At 34.8% G+C, this 24,254-nt stretch overlaps 1 protein-coding gene across 1 annotated transcript in view; it reads right to left on the bottom strand.

Moving 5' to 3' along the window:
- WDR72 (WD repeat domain 72) overlaps positions 1 to 24,254 on the bottom strand; it is a 100,199-nt gene that overhangs the window by 55,286 nt on the left and 20,659 nt on the right. The window contains exons 10-14 of the mRNA XM_053954793.1: positions 22,611 to 22,754; positions 22,085 to 22,330; positions 21,349 to 21,569; positions 19,814 to 20,009; positions 8,933 to 9,135 (exon numbers count right to left, since the gene is read on the bottom strand). Of these exons, the coding sequence (XP_053810768.1) occupies positions 8,933 to 9,135; positions 19,814 to 20,009; positions 21,349 to 21,569; positions 22,085 to 22,330; positions 22,611 to 22,754 (1,010 nt within the window). The remainder of the gene's footprint in view (positions 1 to 8,932; positions 9,136 to 19,813; positions 20,010 to 21,348; positions 21,570 to 22,084; positions 22,331 to 22,610; positions 22,755 to 24,254) is intronic.

The following is a 24,254-nucleotide window of genomic DNA, read 5'->3' as shown; positions in this document are numbered from 1 at the left end:
TACCTGCCAGAAAGCAACGCTGGCCTCTTCCACAGGGTGAGCATCACACAGTTACAGCACCACTACCCCAAGGTCATTCATATTCCTTATCTTCCTAGACACCTGACCTAGTCATAGGATCCTTTGATGGCAGCATTCAGAACTTTTTTCTTACTCATTTACCCTTTTTATAGCTCAGTACTCACATATAAAGGACTATGTGTAAAAAGCCTGGAGTCAGTAGTAGTGCCCCAGTTTGCTTTCACATGCAATTTATGCTTGACCTGAGGCTGCATCATTTGGACAATGCAGTCTCGAGCAAATGTGTCAATTCATGATGAATTTTCCCATATGAACTAGTATAAACAAGCTGTTTTGAACTTGCCTTGCATTACTTTTATTATGGTATTTATTACAACTCTGGTTGCATTACTGAGGATGTCCAGATCCCCCTGTGAATCCACCTCCCAAGAAGAAAAGGCTACAGTATTTTTTGAGTTTGCACCAGTGTTTATCTATCAACTTAATTGCAACATAAGCAGAGTCACCCTTTTTCCTCCCAACACTGTAATCTTTCTTTTTTCTTTTGTTAAGTCCCAGTGGAAGGCTTTACTATCCCCACAGCACTTTGAACAGTAACTGTAGCATCACTGCTGATGCATCTGTGGCACAATGTAAGTAATTAAGCCAAGGAGTCTTCAGACTCAAGCTGTGTGATGAATAGTCTAAGCAACTGAATAAACCCTCTTTTTATCATGTATGGAAGGCCACTGTCAGGCAGATTGTAGTCCAGATGGATCTACTGGGCACAAAAATTTCAATTGTTCAGGAAGAATTGCTAACGCATCTATTCAATTGCTCAATGTGGAGGTCTGGTATGAAAATTTAATGTTTTGCACATTTTGTTTTCAAGTTAACACTCTCTCCCTGTAACACTCATCTTATAGTTTTCTATTGGATTTATTTAAAGTGTACATATAAAAGTGATTCTGGAGACAAATCCTTAAAAGATATCAAAGAATTACAGGCAAGTAAAATTAATATCCTGAATATCCTTCACAATTTTTCAACACTAGGAAACAAGTCTATCCTTTATTTTTCAGAAGAATATTTGAAGAAATGTATGACTTTACAAACAACTTTTGCTTTGCTCTAGAATTCATATCTCTAGCTGTTGTGTTCCAACACTTTGGACAAAATCTTGTCTAATAATTTTATCATAGAAAGAATATAAAAGTGAACTGTAAATCCACTCATCTCTAACATCCATTTATGACATGGACAGTCTTGGCCTTGAAAAGTTTAGATAGAAAGAAGGAATAAGATGTTGTTTAAAATTAAGTAGTATTTATACACTCAATATTCAAATACTCTGCCTACATCTTAACATATTAATTATTTTGAATGCAAAAGTAAATTTCCTAACCATGTCTTTAGAAATATTTACAGCTCAGTGCTGTGTGGTAGTGAAAAATGTCCATCCTCACTCAGCATTTTAGAAAAAAAGATGGAACATCTCCAAAGTTTTCTTGATCATCAACTGGACAAACCATGCTACAGCAATCCAAAGCCACAGACTGCTGGCTCAGGATTTAGGAATTATCATATTGAACAATTTACTGGATGAATGAACATCCTAGTATCTGTGAGATATAATGCTGAACATAGAGATACTGCCAACAGGACCTTTGTCGGAGCTTGAGAATATTGCTTTGTCCTAAGAAGGACTGATGCATATAAAAATTAAGTTATGTCTGAGTGCTGACTCCAACGGAAACAACATATTTTCCCTGGGCTGTTCTGAGTGCATTTCCCATCTTGAATTAGAAGAGTCCCACCAGAAAAATTACCTACATAACAGTTCTAGATCAATTCATAAGCAAGTGACTTTCTACTAAAGAAAAAGAATCAAAAACCATAAAGTCCTGTGTATTCTAGAAAGCGCCATTTTTGAGATTTTAAGAATAGGCAAGCTGGACTTTCTTCAGATCCTATAGCATTCTGAGATGTATCAGGATGGCAGCTAAGTTTCTGTACCCATAGATTTCATACTGTTCTTTCCTTGTAAGCTGTTCAGTTTTACTGCAGAGGCTTCCAAAAGGACAGGTTTTAGAAACAAACATTCTCAGGTGTCTGCTTACATGATTCATCTTTTCCCCTAAGTACTGCAAGAGCCAAACCTGACTACTGGAACAAATTAAAGTTTGAGTATTAATATAAAAAAAATATATATATATATCAAGAGAATGAACACATAACCACTGCTGTTGTTTTGTTTGTTTGAAATCAAACCATATGTTAGCCAAGGATTTTATTTCTGCTATATAACTGATTCAAGAGTTTCAATTAGCTATCAGAAGGAAGCTAGCAGATAACAAGTCTTTCTTTTGCAGGGTAAGGTTTGTTTGCTGCAATTCCTGTTTCTAAGTTGCATGTAAGATGACGATGTGCTTCTGAAAAAGTCACTTTTTTTTTTTAATAGGTATGTGAGGTGGAAACCTAGGAAAGAATCTCATACTGAATTCACTCTGAATTCTTGTTAATATTTTTCTTCACTAAAATAATACTAATTAAACTAGAGACCAGGGAATTAATGTTTAGAATAGAAAAGGTGATTATCAAAACTGTAAAGATTCCACCATATCACTATAATGAATAGTGAAGAATTTAAAGAATACCATTGAACAACAAGAAAACAAAGGTTAAAACAAAGATCACGTGATTTGTTTTAGAATTAGGCAGAGCACTTGGAAGGAAAAATCAATTAGGCTGATCTACAGAACAAGTCTTCTACACTACAAAAGTAGTAAGGGTAAAATCCAAAATAGGAAAACTCAAACTGCGCCCAGCTCCACAACCAGACCTAAAAGAAACAGTCCTAAGTGGCAAATATATAATGAACACCACTTCCATAAGAGAGAAACTGTATGTTTTTAATTCTAAATCCCTAACCAAAATGCAAACTTTGCTAAAGATTCCAGGAGACAGAAGAGAATTGCAGCATTTCAGAGGTAAAGGAAAAGACAACAATAGCTAGGTTAGCTTCAATAAATCATCCTTCAACATCACAAGGACTGTTGATATTGACTTTAGATTTATTTCTAGTAGGATACTATAGCAGCCTCTTTAGCTTTATCACATAGTCCAATTAGCTGTCTAGGAAGGGGAAGAAGTTTTAAGTCAGTCACCTGCAGTATAGTCAGAGAGTAGAAAAGAATCAGCGTCAGAAGCACTGAAATAAGTAGTTAAGACTTATTATTACATTTCTGACACCCTGTGTTAATTGCTATCCACATGTTTAAGACTAAAATGTGCTACAATATCACATTGGCAACTTTTTGGTTTCATTTTGTTTTGAGGCAATCAATGGAGAAAACACAAATCATCAAATTCTTGAGTTGGTGTACTAATTCAAAAACTACATAACTTCCATGAAAGATGGCATGTGGTCAAAGCTATCAATATCCCTCAGCATCATGGTTCTTTTTAACTGCTCCCAATTTAATCTCATAGCTCCCAAGTTATTACTTCACTGTAGTTATGTTGCTACTTTGGTCCCTTGATAAAATACTTAATTGTAAAATTTCTCAGGAAATGTAGTAATAAATATTTTGCAACTGAATTACAGAGAAAAAAAAAACCCTGTATATATTGAGTCCTTTTTTCTTCACTCATTTTCCTATTACGCTTACTTAATAAACTACTAAATATAGCTACTGAACACTAGTTCCCGAAAAAAAAACCCAAAACCTTGCAGCAGCAATGCAATGTTACCAACTTTAAGAAGAAATACTCTACTACTTTCTATTTTGCTTTGTCCTTAGTAATCCACTTCACATAAATCACCAAGATCTGTAATTCTCCATAATAATGCTCTAAATATTATAAAAGGAAAGAAATTAAAGGAATCCATGTCTGTGACACCATTGTTTATGGTGCCACTCCTGATTTCCTATTCGCTAAATATTATTTTGTATTTGTGCTTGTATCTTATTTCCATTTTTCTATCAATTTTTCCATCAGTAAGATTTAACTAGCAGCGATTTTCCAGACTTCCAATAACTATTTTATTTTCAAATTGCTTCCCTTGCTATACTAAAACAAATAGCTGCTATTATCCTACAGTCTTCATTTGCCTCTTACTTATTCTGTGCAGCAACAAAGTAGATATTTCTTTTATTATTTATAACTTCTGGACATTCTTGCCTTTACATATTTTTGTTTAGAGCAGAATATGTATACTATTATGTAAGAGAGTATCAAGTTCTAAAGGACTCCTATTACAACACGCATTAAGAAATTGCTGTGTTAATACATCAAAAAATACACATACAAGTCGAAATATAAATTAATGTTTCTCTCCCCATCTTTGCCTTGTCTTATATACACAGTAAAAATATCTCTTTTCTGATCTAGATTTTCAGTAGTATAATTTAGGAGTTCAAGCTTCAGCAACCATTGCACAGATTTTATAATCTTCTTTTCCCTCCAGTATTTTTACCCAGACCATACTGAAATCACTAGAAACACTAGTGCATGATAAACACAGGCTTATATCCAAAATATTGAAGCTGAAAAGGTAGGAAACTTTCCAACATGAAGGGTTTCTGGAACATCAGGAAAACAATTCCCAGACACGTCCAGCCTTTTATGTGCATCGATGAAATCTTCATATGATGCACTGGAGCATTTCAAATTTTTTTTTTTTTAAATCAGTTTTTCACAGAGCTCCAATTTTCAAACAGAAGTATGACTTAGAGCTATAATGAGAGCTAGTTCCATATGAACACCATGAGCACAGTCTAGCGTGTATTCTATTGTAATTAAGAGCAGTGATTCAATACCTATTGCTACTGGCTGGGTATCATAGCAACCTTGTGTCACTGAATACTGCTGGAAAACTGTTCAGCACTAGCAAGACCATGCTTCAGGAAAATCTACAATGGCACTACAGATTGTCAACATCTGTGGGGGTTGTTACAGAGAGAACAACAAAGAAACCTGCTTTAAAAAAACCCTATACTTAGAAAATTGACAGGGATACTACAGTAGCACTACAAAAAGAAAAAAACACAGAGGAAGGAAAGAACATTTTTTGTCATTAGTTACACAACTTATGCACCCACATCCTAACATCTACCCCTATAAATAGAGTTGCAATAATGCTGCATCATCACATTGTTTATGTATATCCACAAAGCACTGTCTTTTACTTTTTAACTAAACACAAGCATCATTCGCCACCAACATTAATCTGGAAATAAAACAGCTTCATTTTCAAAATAATATTTAAACTTTCACAATTGAACTCTAGATAGTCTTGTATAAATCTGCAAAAAAAAAAAGAGAAAACAGGTTACTATGAACAAGAACCCAATATTGATTTTTCTGCGGTGCAGTAAAGCATCTCCATTCTATTTGGATGCTGTCAAAGCCACTCTTTAACAGCTGGAGTCAAATTGCACTATTTACAGCAAGAGCCCTTGTCAAGTGGACCATAAGTATTCTAACAATACACTATTCAAATGGCACTTTGCCACACAAATTGCTGACTTGATGAATACCCTATGTCAATGACTAAGGCCAATATAAAAGTTTCATTTTTATGAGAGGTTTTACATTCACACATTAAGTAAAGCTTTCTTGAAGAACTACTAAGCTATATATTTTGGGTCTTTTGACATTAAAAATAATTAAAATCTGTTTAAATATATCAAGGGGATTTGACAACATTAATATGGATCTTGTGTTAACTGCATTTGTCACACTCATCTGTTATTGGTACTCCCACTGGCACGTGCAGCACAATAAAAGAATTAAAATGGTCAAAACACCATGAAATCAAAACACTCTGCTTTTGTATCCATGATTTACATGATGGCAAAAGTTCTGAAAGAAAACCTTTGGAGCTGGACTACTATGTGAGGATATTTATCTTTTTAGGATGGAGGAAAGAGACCATTCTTTTGAAAACCATTCTTTCATCTTAAATATGATATGAATGGTAAAACAATGTAATAATGGCAAGAATAAATGCTGAATTTTACTTGCAATCTTTATGTGGATAACTCATTGTACAAAAGGATCATTCTCAATTACAATACCAACAGGACAGAATAGCTACCCATTCAGTTTTCCTGTCACATACATCTTCTGAAATTGAGTTCCTTAATATATGCTAAAATTCATGATGGGGTTTTTTGATAGAAAAGTATTAACAATTTAGTATGTTGTTAAATTTCTAATACACAATTTGCCAAAGAAGGAAATTGATACTGAAATACTCATTCTATATTAAAATCTGCTGATAATCTCAAAGTTTTGTGATATTTTTACGTGTGTAGTAATTATATGCTTTAATTAATAGGGCATGAAATGTTGAAGTCTGATAAGCACAGTCCTCTCACTAATTACATGGGATCTGAATTTCTAGAATATTTCAAGATGCTAAAATAGAATGATGCAAAAGAGTCAATAGAGCACTTTTTCAAAAACCTTATAAATTTTTTTTCTGCACAAAACTTAAGAAAAACAGGAGACTTTATAACAAGTTTTCAATTTAGCAATTGAACAACAGTGCAAAAAATGCTGCAGAGTTCCACACTCCTTTTGTGTAGCCAGCACTGGGCTTCTGCAATAGCATTAAGGGGACTTCCATTGTTATGTTTTTCCCAGGTTCAGCTACACTAAATACATTTAGGCTCCAACATCTCCCACACCAATCTACAGAACCCTCTCCAATGCAGATGCAAGTGGGAAGAAGCTCTGAATGTACTGGATGACACATGTTTGATGAAAGAAAAGTGCTTTTCCAAGTACAGGACTTAATTTATTATGAATTTAGACAAACCTAACAGGTCTGCAGTGACAAAAAAAGAATACGAAACTAAAAAAAATATTTTGACAGAAGAAGTCTAAGAGACATCAATAGTATTCTTAATAAGTTTGCATTTGGACAAAACAATAAGCAATATTTAAACATGAATATAGAATAATATTTTGATAAATCAGAGCAGACAAGATGTATAGCAAATCAAAAAAGCACTACAAATTGCTAAATTTCCATGGTTTCCTGTTGTGATATTTCTCCCAATTTAAGATCATGATAATTCCTAAAGCATGTTAAACTCCACGCTTTAAAGTTTACAAAAAACTCTTTTCCCTTATTCCATAATCAGCACATTTTCTTTCCTCCCACCTTGTTAAATCCATGCATTTTTTATTTTAATAGTCATACCTAAAACTACTTACCAAACAACTACCAAAACTTTTTTCTTTTGTTCCTATTTAAGAAGGCAAGAAGAAACTATTCCTTTTAACAAACTAACAGGGAGATCAGATTCTGTGTCAATGGCCAACTAGTGCACCATCTGCCCCACAACATGCTCAGCAGGATTACGCACTAATAAGACTTTTCAGAAAATGGGATCAAAAAGAACTTTAGAAATCAGACTAAGGTTAGTAAAAGGTCAAAGAAAAATATTAAGAGTTAAACTACAATCATTAAAAACTCTATGTAATATGTAAATTTGAAGATACAAGGAAGAAAAGAATATAAAATTCCAGAGTGAGGACTTGGATCAAGCTGTATTTTATCAGTTTTGAAATACCTGCTACTTCATTTCCTGTAATTAATAAAGCCACAAATAAAGGCCAGAGACCATTCTGAAGGCTGTTTCTATGTGTGATGGAAGGCAAGCATTTTTTGCTCTCAATACTTGTGGTAAAATACCTTTTATGTACATTGAGGGTTGAGGAATAGCAGACATGACTTCTGTTTATTGCAGAGAACAGAATTCCCAAAATCCATTAATTAAAAAGTGGTAATCAAGAACAAACAACGTAAGAGCCCTATTCTTAAGATACACTCTAATCAAGAGTTCAGTGAATATATTACCTCCTGGTGCACTAATAGGGTTTAAGAAAATAAGTTTGTACCATTTTTTTGCCCTATATGAAAAAGGCAATGTCCATCTCATTGAATTTGAGATTGTATTAAATTAGACATAGTTATAATAATCAGTTTTAAATTAGCAAATACCATATTAATTTTTTAATATCTACAAATAACTGATAGAAGTACAGATTTATCTAGGCCACAAGAAAATAGAGGGACTATTACATTTTTAATCTTACTTCTTGTGATTTGATGTCTCAGTACTCATTTTCTCAGTTTTAACATCACAATCACACTACTTTAAGCATATTATTTGCTTCTATTACTTATTCAAAACAAAAAGAAAGAGCACATTTTTTCCATCCGTCTCAATTAGCTGGTTTAATGATTTTGGTAGGAAAGTATTTCTAGATAAAGCCAAATACAAATTTCTCCCTGGCCAAATCTTTCCTGAAGATGATCATACCTATTTGCAGCCCAGTACCTCACAAGAGTATTACCATCTTCTTTTTATCCAATAAGGTGCCAAATTTAATGACACTAATAAAAACATAAGGCACTTGCAGTCTATTCTGTGATGATGCTGAGAGAAAACACACAGCCCATAAAAACTATCTCTGATTGACAAGAGGGATCTGTGGTCTCATTAGAAGAGCAGTAAGAGAAAGACCAAGAGCATGGGATCACTGTGTGCTTGTTCTCAAGACATACACATTTGAGTGGGTCTAAGGCGTATTCAGCTGTTGTCAGGGTACTACTGACAGGTGCAGTCACAAGCTAGAGGCACGAGGAAATAGGATCTAACTACAGGTAACAAGGTCTGAGAAAATCCTTTTGAGATTAGCTACTAATGACCTTGCCTAAGTCCCTCTGCCACTTTTCCTCATTTGTCTATGAAATGGGGTTGAAGGCATAAAAACTGAGCTAGTCAGAAGAAGCCTTTATAAACTAAAAATGAAGCCACCATCCCACTTAGTCATCAGTGGGTGATATGGTAAAGAATTGGAAGGAATCACCACTAATTGCTCTGGAAAAATGCTCTCTCTTCACTTTTACCTTATCTGAAGATTTCTCTATATGAGCGGGATAAGGGCCCGTGCCATGCTTATATGAGCTGGAGTGTTTGTATCCAGAACTCTTGCTCCGTTTTGACTCCTGAGACACAGGAAGTAGAGCATCTGCCACTAAGTACTCTGAATCTTCAATGGAAGTAAGAATTGCTCTTGCTGCGTCACCAGTTTCATGCCGTTCCAGTGTGCCTAGAGAAACACAACAGAAGTTGTAACTTTTCCAGTGAGCTATACTATCACATGTCTATCATAGTATTAATAGAGTACACGACATGTGAGCAAATAAACCACAAAATATTTACAGATGAGGCAAATAACTACTCTTTTTAAAACTAAAAATATATTCTACACTATTACTATTAAAAAATAAAGCTTAATTTCTAAAGAAACCACTACAGCAAAGCAAATAACTTTGTGTCAGACCACAAGCAGCTCCAGATATTTTATACATGTGGAGTGAGATGCAGTTTTCAAAGGGAGCCAAAGATATTCACAAAAATATCACCTCCCCTAACTGCTCAAAACAGTAATTTGTTTTCTCTTCACAAACCCCTCCCACAGCACCTATATCATTAACAGCGTAAACAACAACACATTTATGTAATATTTTAGTGCTGTCCTCTAGTGTTCTGAATTACAAATAACAAGAGAAAGCTCAATTTTTTTTCATTCCATTACTAAAAATTTTCAGACATAAAGACGGTTTATACATTAATATACATGTAACTTAGTCATTTGGGATATGAATGTGATGTTTCAGAGACTACTTCACTTGTGTGACTCTCTGGAATCTAAATCCTCTAGATGTTATACCCAGTTATTACTTTAATTACTTTAGTAAAAATTTTATTTAGTAATAATTTTAGTAATACTATTTTAATTATAAATAACATTCAAAATATCAAAACTGAGCTTAAATGTGTTTGAAATCAGCTACTATTATATACTACACATATCCTGTAGGAATTAAAAGAAATTGCTGAAATAGCATGTTTCCTATAAATATCCTAGATACAATACATCTGAAGGGTTTTTCAAGTATTAAATATCAGCTATAAAATGAAATGTTTTTCCCTTAAGTTTGAATTCTTTCTACCCTCAAGTAATGCAACATGAATTTTCCCTTTCACGGCTACAAGAAAAAAATGTGTAACATTGAAGTTCTATCAGTAACACCTGCTAAAAATATTGGACTGGGATTGAGGGATCTCATACAATAAGTCTTTGTGTGTATATGTGTGTATAAAATCTCTTTATCTGAAATTATTTCTCTGAAACTCATCCATTTCTTTTCACTGCTGTATCACCTCTACTACTCATATGACAAGTCTTTGAATTCAGAGCAGAAGAAAATAGGGCACCTGTTTCTTTGTCCCCTATAAAAATCAGTTGAACACCACAGACTACCACAATATTACACTGAAAGAAATAAGAATCAGCCCCAGTTGTTTTTAACATGCCATTCTCTTAATTCTTCCCCAGGACTTGCAGCCAGTGCCAGGGACCATTACAGAACAGAATGGTTACTGAAAGGAAAGTTAAGTTGCCCAGAAGGTCTTCATAGTTAGACTGTCTACCAAGCTCCCAAGCACTGACACATTTCAGGAACACAAAGAGTGTGTCTATAGATGCCTACAAGGGATGATTGTACAGTTCACACTGGACATGAGCAAACATTCTTACAAGTACTAAAGCATTTACAAAGTGAAGAAGTTTGGAAATAATACAGTCATTCAGCTAATATTATTTTGCCTTCTTTATATATGTAAAGTTGCCTTTCAAGCTATAAACATGCCACAGAACTATGTAGATTATTCAGAGCACAATATGTACAAAACTCAAATAAATCATTGTGCTTCCTACTTTTAAGTGGAGGGGTCTATCACCTTCTGTGGCAAGTCCACTACACAGTGAATATTTGTACGCATGTATATACAAAGATATATCAAACCTTGCTTTCTGTAACACTTTTTTCAATACAATTCACTGCTGGAGTCCTCAAGACTATCATAATATTCCTGTGAAATTACCGGGTATCCTGTTCCTTTTAAGAGAAATTACAGTAAATTTTTAATAAACCCAAGACTTTTGGGGGCATGGTACAAAATTTTGACAACCTGACTATATATAGTCTTTGGTAAGAGCTTCCAAACATGTCTTGGTAGCACCAGATGCATATGAGTGCTTCAGCAGCAGTCGTCCCTCAGAGTCAGACCATTCTGTGGGATAATCTAGTGGATATATAATAGAATATAATTTAGTTAAGGCTATCACACTACAGACAGACTTGGGTTATTTTCCATATATCAGAGCTTTTCTCTGGCAACAGCTTCAGAGCCAATTTTTCGACTTCTGGTTGAAGAAAAAAATTTTAGTTGACAGAATAAGAAACATACCAGAAGTAGTAAAAGGTACAGAAAATCTGACAGCAGAATTTAACCTTGGGAGGCAATGGCCTGAATAGAATATACAGGTATTCTCGATGTACATTAAAGCAAATTCATGTTTTATATATTTAACACACATCTTATTTTAAGCAGATGACAGATATGGTTCTATATATTACAGACTTACCAGATGCAAAGTGAAGTTGTTGGGTTACTGAACATTTCTGCTGCTACTGAACATTTCTGTTGCTAACAAACTTTTCTTTAAGTGCATCAGAACAATGCCATTGCAAGAATACCATTGTTGAATAATTTGGAGAAGGGAAAATTAACATCTTATCAACTGAAAAAAGCCCTTCTGGGTTTACACTAAGCAAGAAACAGGGCTTAGCTTCTCACATAGAGAACTTACAATTGGTCTGTTTTTTAATTTTCATTTGTAAAGCACATTTATAGGGAGGAACATTGAATAGCAAATGCTCTAGACAACCAGCTTATTTTCTCACTAACAGAACACTATGACACCCTAAAATCAACTTGAAAAACTCCTGTTACATATTTAAATCATTTATATATATCTCATAACAGCTATCTCAAATCCCTTTAAAGTAGCGCCTTCCAGAAAATGCCTAGTTTCTTAAAAAAACCCCCATCCTTTCTTGCATATACTACCCAATCCTGTTCCCTATTATGAACATCTGTATGTACAAATTTTGTGTACAGCTGGTACTGCAATAAAATGGCACAAAGTGCATAGGAAAATGCATGATCCTGAAAGTGTTTATATTTATAGTATATAAATATTATTTATATTATATGCTAAACTTTACTCTTCTGAATAGCCCAAAATACTCATTTACAGAGCAAATAGTTAGCAGAAACAAAATAAAGGAAGAGACCTATAGTCTGTGATGCCTGAATACATCTGAGAAACAAACAGGAAAGATGAGGGAAAAGGATTTAGAAACCTGTATATATGACAAAGACTTTCTGACTACTGCAAACAGGTAAAATAATACTGGGGTGGGGTGGTTATTGTTCAAAAACTGTTATTTGTTAGGAATATGCTTAAAGGAAAATAAAAATAAAGAGTAAGAAAAGAAAGCTTGTAGATGAGAGTACAGGAAAGAGGACAGAAATAAGATTCACTCTCAAACCTGAAGTATTTAAGTACAAATAAGCCTAAAGGATTTTGATTGAAGAGCATAAAATAACAATGGATGAACAGGAAAAGATAGGGGTATCCACACAGCAGCAACACTACTGCTATGACCCCCTACTATACATACAAAATACAGGAAAAGAAAGTCTTTATCTCTCTAAAGCTGTGACCATGGCAACCAAGTCTCAGGAACAGACAAGAGTGGAGTATTTCACTCTCCTGGGCAGCTCTGGACCACCAGATGTGACTGGCTGGAGACTGCTACAACATCTTATTCTTCCTGTGGACCAAGTACTACAAATTGTGTCTCTTGGTGCTAGTGCTGTCCACACAGTTCTCTGGGTTCTGCATACTGAAGGATGCATTTTTACTGGAGAGGTCATGCATATCATCCTGCCTCAAGACAAGGCATTCACTGCCATCACATGACCTGTCATATCATCAGGCTCCAGTGCTCTCTGTTTGCTGTCACAGCTAAAGTATTGAAAATCCTCAATATTGCACTGTTGCTGTGACCTAGTAACTCAGATGACTCTTACAGCATAACAGTGCTCTGTGAATGAGAAATTATTTCAGAATTGATTTTATTTAAAAACAGCATGTGGTTGAGAACAAATCCTTTTCTTTACTAGTAGTCAAAACAGAAAACTCAGCATTCAGAACAAGTACCATCTGTAATGTTAGTTGGTTTATTTTCTGTTAAGATCTTCTCTTCTATAAATACCTATTTCACCTGAAAAAAACCCTCCCAACACACTTTCTTCTATGATGGTAGAGTACGGCATACAGAAATTTTGTGTTCCTTGCTACAAAAATACTTGAATTTTACAATTCTACAATCTTGCTCCAAGACAGCTGGCAAGCACTTTGTTTGAAAAATTTCTCCTTACTGCTAGTACTACCACTCCAATATCAATTGGCCCAAAACACATGGAACAAACACTGCATTAAGAATATATATTCCAAACAATATAAAGACAAAAGTAAATGCCATCTAGCAAATAGAAATACGATAGATTACACAAAGTCCAGCCTATTAAAATAATTAATAATATTTTAAAAGGCATTTTACTTTAAGCATGACATTAAAAATGGAGATGCCCTGTGATGTGTCTTTGCAGACCCTCCTTACTCATTTTTGCATTTGGAAGATTTCTGTCATGTCCAACTCTGTGTGTTATTGACATTCTTCAGAATACACACTTTCAGAAGAGCATTAGCAAACTACTGTCAATATCCTTCAGCTGAAAAAAAGCAATGAACATCAACACAAAGAAACCCACTGAAATAAAATTTATAATGGTAGTTTATATATGTGGGTAAAAAGAGCAATTCCCCAATACAGCCAGTCCTTACCTCAGGATTTCTGATGCAGGCACAAGACCCCAAAAGAAAGGACACTCCCCTGTTCTCTCCCTGACTCCATCTAAACTATTCCAAACAGTTAAGGACAATAAGCCTTTGAATGAATTGTTAAGATGCAATAAATGTGCTAAACTGGGCTGAATGGAAGATATTAACTTGGCAGCTCTGAACTTGGAAGATATGCAAGTAGTTTCCATCTACTCCTTTATCACAAACTGAAAGATGGAATGAGAATCCCTCCCTTTGTGTCTGGAATGAAACCCCACCCTGGCATGCACTCTTCTGATTGCACTGGATCATAGCAGTTTTCAGTTACACTTCTTATTTATAAATATATATGTACACACTTATAAAATCCTATTTATTAATAGTAAGAATTAAGATCAATTGTCAGCTGGAGGGAACAGATACATACAGCTAAATTCCATACCTGTTCCACTAAGTATACATAAAGTACATAAATGTACATATGCATGCATATAAATATACACTCTTGTATACTGACAAGAGTCAGGTATCCTCAGCTTCTGCAAATTGGGGAGAAGATGACACTGCCTTTTTTTTTTACCTTGAGACAGACTTTCCCAAGCTTCACTACCCTTTATTATTCTACATCAATAAGTATTTACTGAACAATGACTCAAATTTACAGAGCTATGAAATATTCAAGTACAAGCTACAGACTGACCCGAGGCTTACACATATAAAATAGAAGATACAATAAAAAAAGGCAAAACATTAGTTAAATTTTACCTTAAGACTGACAAATTAAAACAAACAAACAAAAAAAAAAAAAAACAAAAAAAACCAAACCCAAATGCTAAGTTCCACAAGGCATATATATTCATTTTTAAATCTGATTTTGAGATTTGCAGATCTTTAGGCTATGCAAAATTCATTAAAAAAGAAACAAGAAGGTAGTGACTGCTATGACTTTGACCCTACATCGTGGCCTCTAGCAGATGAAACACAACTACAGGATTTATCAGTTAGGCCACAATCACCCACTCAGATCTAATTCTGACCAATGACCTGAAGAGAAAAAGAGAACAATGGAGAGACAGGGAAAATGAAAAAGATATCAAAAGAGACTGTAAATCCCTAAATTTTACAAGGACAAAAAGTCACAAAAATGTAATTATTCTTGGTTCTGCAATTATCTAGGCAAAAATCTTACTAAAGTAATGACCAAGTTTACTTTGATAGAATTCTAAGTTTCATTCAAACTTTACAGCTTATTTTCTCACAGCCACCTGATGAAATCTAAGCCTTAACTTTCTAAACAGTTCAATCCCTAATACCTATATGGGATGAGAAAAGTTGTTAGACATACTAAATAAAGGTCTACTTAGGGAAAAAAAAGGCCAACCAAACAACCCAAACCCCACCCCTCACGCTGTTCAACTCATGTGATACTTGCTGTTTACTATGAGTTTAGAAGTCACACTGTTGGCATCAATTATAAAAATATTGGAGCATATATAACTACATAATCAAAGGCTTGATCCATAACATCATCCCTGCAGAATAATTTCATTTTCTCTATGGCAGGTGCACTTCTGAAACAGCAGAAGTTTTATGCAACATTTAAATTAATCGATGTGTCATTAACACAACAAGAATTACTTGCAGAGTATTTTCTTTTCTAGTTTTCATAAAAGTTTTTTATGATCATACAGATGGATTTGACTAATGTTAGACACTATATATTTTATCAGGGCTGACAAACTCATTAAAAGGCTGGTTTCTTTTATTGATACCTGTGTAGCTTTTAAACACTTGAGGTAAATTTTTCTATGCTTGACAGCTATCTTAAGGTGGTATGATTTTTTTTCCTTTCTCAGCAGAAGTGTCTCAAGCCATTAATCCTTCTTGTTAAAGTCATGAAACATAAGTGTTTCAGAAAAACTTCATGCCTTAAAGGATGGACTCAAAGCTGAACATTCACCTTCTGTGAACTGAACCTCCAAGCTGACGCCTTGCTCCCACCACAGTGCTAGCATTGCTTAAAGCACTGTTGCTTTTCCTGCTTGCTTAAGCAGGAGAAGTCCATACAACCATTCCACATGAAACAGTCAGTCTCCTTACACCTCTACCAAAAACCCTGAGATAAATACATCAGTATCACCCTGAAGCTACATTTGCAAAAACAGGTAGAAAGAGCAAAGAAAACCTCTGAATTGAGGTAGCAGGTACTTCTACATACACACTCTGGTATGCTCAATGCATCAAAAAATGGGGGGTTTAAAATTACATACCAGCTAGAGTGTTCACAGAATAATTCTGTAAAAAAAACTTTCATTCTTAGGATTTCTGGTTTGTTTAGATGCAGACATTAGAAGCCAAGACAACTGTAACGCTTCTGCACTTATAAAGAAAAGGGCAGAACTATTGTTACTAAGCACTCAGATACTGTGCTAATAAACATGTCAAAATACAAGGAAAAGTATTCTATTCAGAAAAGGATTCAGGTAGAGCACAGATAGGGAAAGTGATACATGAATAGTGTGGATAAAGCAAAATACTCTATATTTCATTATTGTCTATCATTTATTGATGATTTTTTACCTTTTCTAATAAGGATTGTAAGCAGAGTTAGTTTTGGCTATTCAGGAGATATGACCTCATAAAAATATTTTTAGGCATATGTTTCAATTTTTTTTTCATGTTGGAGCTAGTAGTTTGTAAGATAGCTCTGAAAATTTGCACTCCCTGGGGGAGTACGAAAAAACCACAACATAGCCAGTGTAAAGCTAAATACACAGGATGAGAACTGAACAATAAATTCAAGTTTTATTAAGTGATGTTATTCTATATTTAACCCAAACTAAACATATCCTTAACAAAACAGAGCAAAGCTTGCAAGGCAAAATAAAGTAACAGCAAATTAGTAAATGATTCATTCTGCAAGTATTATTAACTTCGAGGAATAAATTCACTTTAAACTCATACAAATTGAAAAACAATTTATCACTGATAAATGAAGATTATTAACTCTGAGCAAGGAGGATTGCTATTTAAAGCCCACCCATTCATTCCTCACTCTTAACACACATTGGATCTAAAGACAGCTTGGCAGACATGTTGCCATATGCTTTACACAGCAAGCAAAAATCCTTTGATTCTTTTATTACTGTATCTTATTGTAATGATATTTACTTTTGTAAAAAAAGCAAAGATAGCAACTGGTTAGGAAAATGTAAAAGCAATACAGATAACAGCTAATTTCCTTATTGAAGGGGTTTTCGAGTAGTGGCTATTGGAAGAAATATTCTGCACTTTAATTAGAATAAAATTTGTTATTGATTTTCATATTTGTCTTCTAGCACACAAGTTTGGAGAATATCCTGTACACATACTATATTAATATTCCAAATGTATGATTAGATCAATATTCATTGTCATGGAAAGATATTCCACTGTAATGGAAAGTTGCTGTATCCATCTATTAAAATGTAGGTAAAATACATTAAACTACACAGATATTTCATGGCCCCTGTATTGTTTTCGGTATCACTAGCCACATGCAGGTGCAATATCAACATTTAAACTTAGAATAATTTTACTATGCTCTGTAAATCAAGGGAATAAACAATATAAATAAATATATCTAATTCTAGACCTGTAAGAGCAACAGACAGTTATCTTCTTCCTTTTTATCCCCCACCTTTTTTAGACTTGTCTCGTAGTCAGTGGGGAAGAGATATAGACCTGTCTGAGACTTAAAGTCAACTATACTCCTAGTATTTGATACTTCAGCATAAGCTACGCTGAAATCCTATTTATTTAGGACATATGTAGACAACTGTACTCAGAAATCTTCCCAGTGATCATGTAAAATAAGGTCATCTTTGTAAATCTCATGAGAGTACAAGAAGTTGTATACGAAGTAGCACTGGTTTAGAATTTAACCTAGGACACAAAGTTTCCTCTGCCTCATAAAGTGATAATTCTGAAAGCCTGTTGAGACAAACATTTTTAAGTCCTTTAGAATGCTTTCTGTAAAAGTGTGTCAACCTCTGTCACAGGAAACTGGACAATGAACCATTATGCACAATGAAATCTTCCATCTGCTCTAGGGGCCACCCTATTAATTACCTGATGGAAGAACCATTCTAGAGTCAAAGTGGTACTAAGCCGCGAAACTTTTCTAAAGTCACCTGTCAAACTCAACAATACAGATACAACAATAACACAGAATTATTGCTGACTCTACAACAGTGTAAATACTGAAATATTCATTAGAAGTTTTTTAATCCACAGCCTGAAATTGTAAACAGACTGGTTGTTTTCCCAGCTATCCATTACCTTTTGCACAGGAACACTGTTCAGATTCGTTTTTTTAACTGCAATCAGTGATATATGAGTCTGACACAGTACTCCACTGACTTTGACTTAGAGGCAAAGCCTAAGTCATGAAGCTAACTGCATAGCCAGAAGAAATATAAACACTTTTTAACTGTAAAAGCAATAAAAGCTATCTTATGTCCCTTCCCATAACAGAACTCATGCGCAAGGCTACCACTCAGATTTTATCCTATTTAACTGAGTTAGGCAACATGTTCAGAGGTAACTCTGTAGGCAAGTGGGACTATGCTTGGTCGCCCATTTATTTGCCAATAGATGAAATCCTAATAAAAGGTGCTGTGCTCCTGCAGAGGTGCCTCAGTGATGCTGTGGCATCTCTGTCACACATCTGAACAATGCTTTGTCTGCCTGAGTGCCACTGAAGTATCTACATAGCTCTTGATCTAGGTCAGGCCAATTTCAAGGATCAATGCCATGACCTCTTGTGTTCTGCTGCAATACAGATGTAATTCAACATTAAAGCAACTACAGTATATCCTACTAGGCTTTCTCAGGTATTGACCCTAGATGGCATCTTTTAGTCAGCAATGCATAACAGGAGCCACAACAAAAAAGACTTGTTAATTGCTACTGTAAAGCAAATAACAGCATCTTTTCCTGTGTGAGGTAGTGACTGTGGCACTCATTCTTCTGTGATACTCGTAACAAAAGACACACTTTTAGCTATCTGTACCCTGTCTGAATATGCAATATGCATGAGCAGTGGTATCAATTTTATTTCCTCTTTAATCTTGAAACAGGCAATGGCTTTATGAGTAAAGGAGGGACAGTTCAAATATACTCTGATTTTTCCTGTTTTGTCTAAAGCAAACAGTGTAGATAGTGTGTTGTAATAACCTGTAAAACAAATTGTGATCTCAGGGCTCAGTTAGTAAAATTGGGTTTTGATACAGTTTTAACATGCTGTGCATTTCAGTGGCTCTGGACTCAATGCACCTTCCTGTTCTCAGGACACACAGCTCTGAATTGCCTAGACACTCGTAGTGTCTAATACCATTATAACCCCTAATAGTCCTGTCTGTCCAAGCTCAAAGAAGTACATTTATTACCCACATGAATCAACATTGCATTATCAAATCACCTGGGAATCTACAGTTTAACCTGAAAACACTCACCTTTAGTTTTGCTGACTACACGGTTATGAGCTTTGCAATTATTTTCCACTATTAACTGATTATCAATTGCATCAAAAGATCTCAGATCATGATTTTTTGAAAGAAAGCATAACTTTGTGCTCCAACTTGTGACAGTTTAGACCGAAAACATCAGTCTTTTTAATAAGTGTGATTTTTATTTATAGGTCCCAGGAGTATTCTACTCAATTCACTGCCATGTCAGCTAAACTTCTGATTATCAGGATGGGACTTATGCCATTCTATTTTACTAGTGGCATACCTTGAACTGTAAGAAAATTTTCTTTTTTTCTTGCTTGTATAAACATTGAAACACTCCCATTCATATAATCAATGTGTTACTACTTCTACTAATGTTTTGGCCTTCTATAAATAACACCATGTGGCAGACAAACCTTCAGGAAAGTGAGCAAAACATTGAAACAAATAGGATGACCCCTTTGTGTTATTACCTGTTTCAATTTCCCAAATATAAACTGAATTGTCTTCACATCCAACAATTAGCACATTCTCAAGAGGGTCAAATTTTATCTTCTTCACAGGAAACAGATGCTTTCTGGCATGTAAGAGACATTGTCTCTTCTGGAGGTGCAGAATTGCTACTGAGTGGTCACTGCACACACAGCATACTATACTCTGGTCTTTTACCTGCAAAACAGAAAACTCCAGTTTCAACACTGTAACCACATTCATAACCACATCATTTTGCCTGGCCTAGTAAGAGTATTCCAGTAATTTCCTTCCCAGAACATATTCATTTTAGAAAATTATGTTTTATGTCAGCCAACATCTTCAACTTGTTTTCAGCAGGTTGGCTATACAACTCATTTCTTGACAGGAAAACATACCTTCATCTTTGTTTTTTCAGTATTTTAACTATAATAATTTAAATTCCATTTAGTCATAGTATTTAGCATATCAAAGCTGTGATTATATAACCAATTAAACAGTAGCAGTTTTTCTAGAAGAGAAAGTTTTAAAAAATTACCTTAACAATTACAAACTAGTGTTCATGTGATATAAAATTATGTCAGGTCTAAAAAGCCAATGGTAAGGTATTTCTAACAAAAAAAAAAACTAAGTTAAATTCATTTCATACTGTATGGATCTGATACTGCAAAACCTTCCCTACCTGCAAGTAATTTTTGGTGACACACAGAGGAATTCCCCCACAGAACAATTCAGCTCTTTAAACAACACAAACACAAGCCAGGCAGGCATTAAATCCTACTCAGTTTTCAGAATAAAGATGAAAAGGAACCTTACACATATTAAAAACTTTTTTATTGCAAATAATTTTTGACCACTTTATTTTGGCATGTAAGTGAACTGTGAGTCATTCATAAGTATCAAATCTGTCTTTGCAGGCTTTCTAATGGAAAAATGGAAATCCCAGCACCACAGAATACAATGTTCAAAAGTTATATAGAACATTCAGTACAGTAAATTTTCACCTAAATTTAACTTCAAAATTCAATTAGAACATGACTTTAAATTATTCTAAATACCATAAAATGTAAAAACATACACACAAAGGACCAAAGATGTGTCAGGAACCAAAATGAAGTATATATATTTTAGACCCACAGACAAGATTAAAACACTATGTTCAAGCTCCTAGCCTCAGTAAGTAAGTTTTTTAAATTTCAGGAGGCAGAGTTAATCAGATTGACTTATAAGTCAATCATGATAATAAAACTGGTGAATAGAATGTTATTTGTTATTAAAATGTTAATGAGAACAGAATGTTCAATTTGATATGTCACAAACTCAAAAACTCAACTCCCTGCAATTAAAAGCAACTTCCAGCGACAACAATTAAGAGAAGGTAAATGAAGAGTAAAGTGGTATGGTCTAAAGTACTGCCAGACAGTGTTTTATTTTCTCTTGTATATAAATATAAACACACACACAGATAGGTATACAGAGGTTTGTTTTTTGTTTTTTGGTTTTTTTTTGAGACATCATTTATTATGCATTTACTTACTCTGTAGGGTTCTGGGGATCTCAAAAGCTCTGTCACTGCACCAGACTGCAGATTAAACTGCTGTAGGATGCCTCCAGTAAATATATCCCAGCAGATCACAACAGAATCCTGGCCCCCTGATAACAGCCAGCTTGGATCAAATCTTACTGATTTGTCATGTGGATAAAGCAAGCAAGTGACTCTGCTACTGTGCCCATTCAGAACCTTATAAGGTAGATTATCTGAAACAAGATGACACATTATTTTTGCTCTTTAAGAATAGGAGTTCCATATTTTACAGCACATTTCCTGAAAGTCAGGATAAGTATAACCAGCCTTTACATGATGTCAAAGAATTTTGGTCCTGTTCCTAAAAGGGAGAACAAAGGTCTGCACTCTGAGCTTCACTAGTGAGAGGTACCCTTTATGTTCCCTTCAGTGGAATGATCTTTTAGAGAGCAAATGAAATAGAAAACTGCCAATACAGTGACATGCCACATTTCTCACTTCTAGGGGACATCCAATCCCACAGCCATTCCCAGATTCCTACTACTGGAAAGCACCTTGGTTGTACTAAGCCAATAGATCAGCTATTGGAGGAGAAAGATCATCATAATCTTCCATTTTCCTCATTCCATTCCTGACTGCCAGCCCTACTTTACAGAGAATTTTTACAAGGATCACTGGAAGTGATGCCAGAAATATGAAGTCTTCTGTGCTTGACTGAGATGAATCTGAACAAATTGTTAAAACTTACCTTTAAGAAAAGATATGTTTTCTAAAAGTCTTGCTCTTGCAGTTTCTAAACCTAATGTTACAAAAATTTTCCCATTTTCACATCCACATACAAGCTTATCAAGACCAGGTATGTACACAGAGGAACTGACAACTGCACTTCCAAATCCATCTTCAGATTCACAAAGTTGATCAATAAAGCCCTCTGACATGGAATGATGTTTATCAAAATTATCCTGAAGAGTCCACATGGTTGTAATTGGGATCTCTAGAGGGTAGGACAAGAGAGAATTTTTTTGTTTATGCAAAGCAAAATATAAAAAGTCAAACTAAACAAAATACACCTTTTCATCTCTTGATCACTTCCCTTTACTTATCCTTTCTGCAGTCTAGGGTTGAAAAGGCAGCAGTTACTACTCCTTCTAACTACAAGCAATCACCACACAATGAATAAATGAGCATCGCTTTCTTAAACTTCATGAGAATTTTGATTTTCATGAAAATTGACTCCAAGACATAAGGAAAAATATGGTAGTAAAGTGCCAAACCTTTTGGAGATCCATCAAACGTTGACACAGGAACATCAGGAACATGCCATAAAGTGATTCGTCCTGAAGCTTCACCAGAAAAAAGAACCTTGTAGAAAGGCTCCTTTCTTTCATTCACGAAGCCCATGACAAAAGGAAGACTCTGTCAAAAACAACAGTAAGTCAATATTCGGAAAGAAAATGGATAAAATTATGTAATAATTCCAAATGTGAAGGAGTTTTTTTTTTTATCAAAAGCTGTAAAAATACAGAACAAACCACGGTTGATTCCTTTTCACCACTAAATCCTGCTCAGACCAAGTCTACTCTCCCTGATACAAATCTCTCAAGGATCACCTCTGCTTTGGGTAAACTTACATCCTAAGTGGAAAAGTAGACTGGGAATTCTCCCTGTTTTATAGTTTGACCACCATAAGGACCAAGGTCAGGCTGAGAAAACAATGCAGTGAAATACTGATAATCTTTGCATAAAAAAAAAAATTCATTAAAGCTTCAGTCATCACAGCTTGCATGACTACAAATAATGAAAAGTAATAATTATGCTTTTACACAGGTAATAGCCTATAACACCACCATTCAGTCATGAGGTAGTGGAGCATTTCCAAAGAGCAATGAAGATGCTGAAGGGTGTGGAGCACAATTCTGGGGGGGTGCAGCTGGGGGAGCTGGGGTTGTTTACTCTAGAAAAAAAAAGATGCTTAGGAGAAAGCTTATTACCCTCTACAATTGCCTCATATGTTAGATATACTTATTTAAAACATTGAAATTTGAGAATAAGTTCCAAAATAATTAGCTGTGCTGTAAAATGGTTTGGTTTATAGTCCCAAAATGGAGTTCAAAACAGATCATCACACAGGACTTGGCTGTCTCACACATCTATTATAAAAACTATTCAGGCAGTAAGGCAAGTATTAAAGCAGAAATATTAAAAAAGAGCAAGTCGTCATTTTTTAAAAAGCATGTATTTGGGGGGAAGCATATGTGAACTCTGTACCAGCACTGTAACCTTATTATTTGCTAAGCCATGTGTTTTGGCTATTTCTTTTCCCTCACCTTTCCTGACCTTTTGGCATCCTTCAGCAGTTATCCTATCTGATTTTTAGATCACAGCATTTGGGAAAAAGCTGAATGGCTTATTTCCCTTCAACTTAAAATTAAATCTGTCAGGCTTCACAGGATTATGCAACAAACATGCTTTTAAAAGCCTATATTTGTTAACAGAAAGAATGCTAGAAAACCTCACACAGGTATATATTTAGCAATGTTTCTAGTCAGCTACAAATAAAAATAGGTTTTTGTTGCATATCTTCAGAAACTGCTTAACAAACTGCTTGAGCTGTCACACACTCAAAGCAATTTCAGGCAGGAATTAAATCCACATCTTCCAACAATTACAACAGCATTAGCAATCAGCATTAGCAAAAAAAAAAAAAAAAAACAGAACCAAAGCTACACAGAAAAATGCGTTCTATTTGCTCCAGTTCATTTTTTGCCCACGTAAGAAGGCCTACCACATATCTTTCCTGTCCCCCATTCCCTGGCTTCCTAATTATAATGAATTTTCTTATTTTCCAATCATCTGGGTATCCTTATTTATTTGTGATCACAAAAAGCACAACATAAAAAGTGAGTGAAGATGTAGGT

The sequence above is a fragment of the Vidua chalybeata genome, chromosome 13 (genome assembly GCF_026979565.1).
Source record: "Vidua chalybeata isolate OUT-0048 chromosome 13, bVidCha1 merged haplotype, whole genome shotgun sequence".
Classification (NCBI taxonomy): Eukaryota; Metazoa; Chordata; class Aves; order Passeriformes; family Viduidae; genus Vidua; species Vidua chalybeata.
The sequence above is the reverse complement of the archived record's forward strand: the minus strand, read 5'-3'. Positions and strand labels throughout refer to the sequence as shown.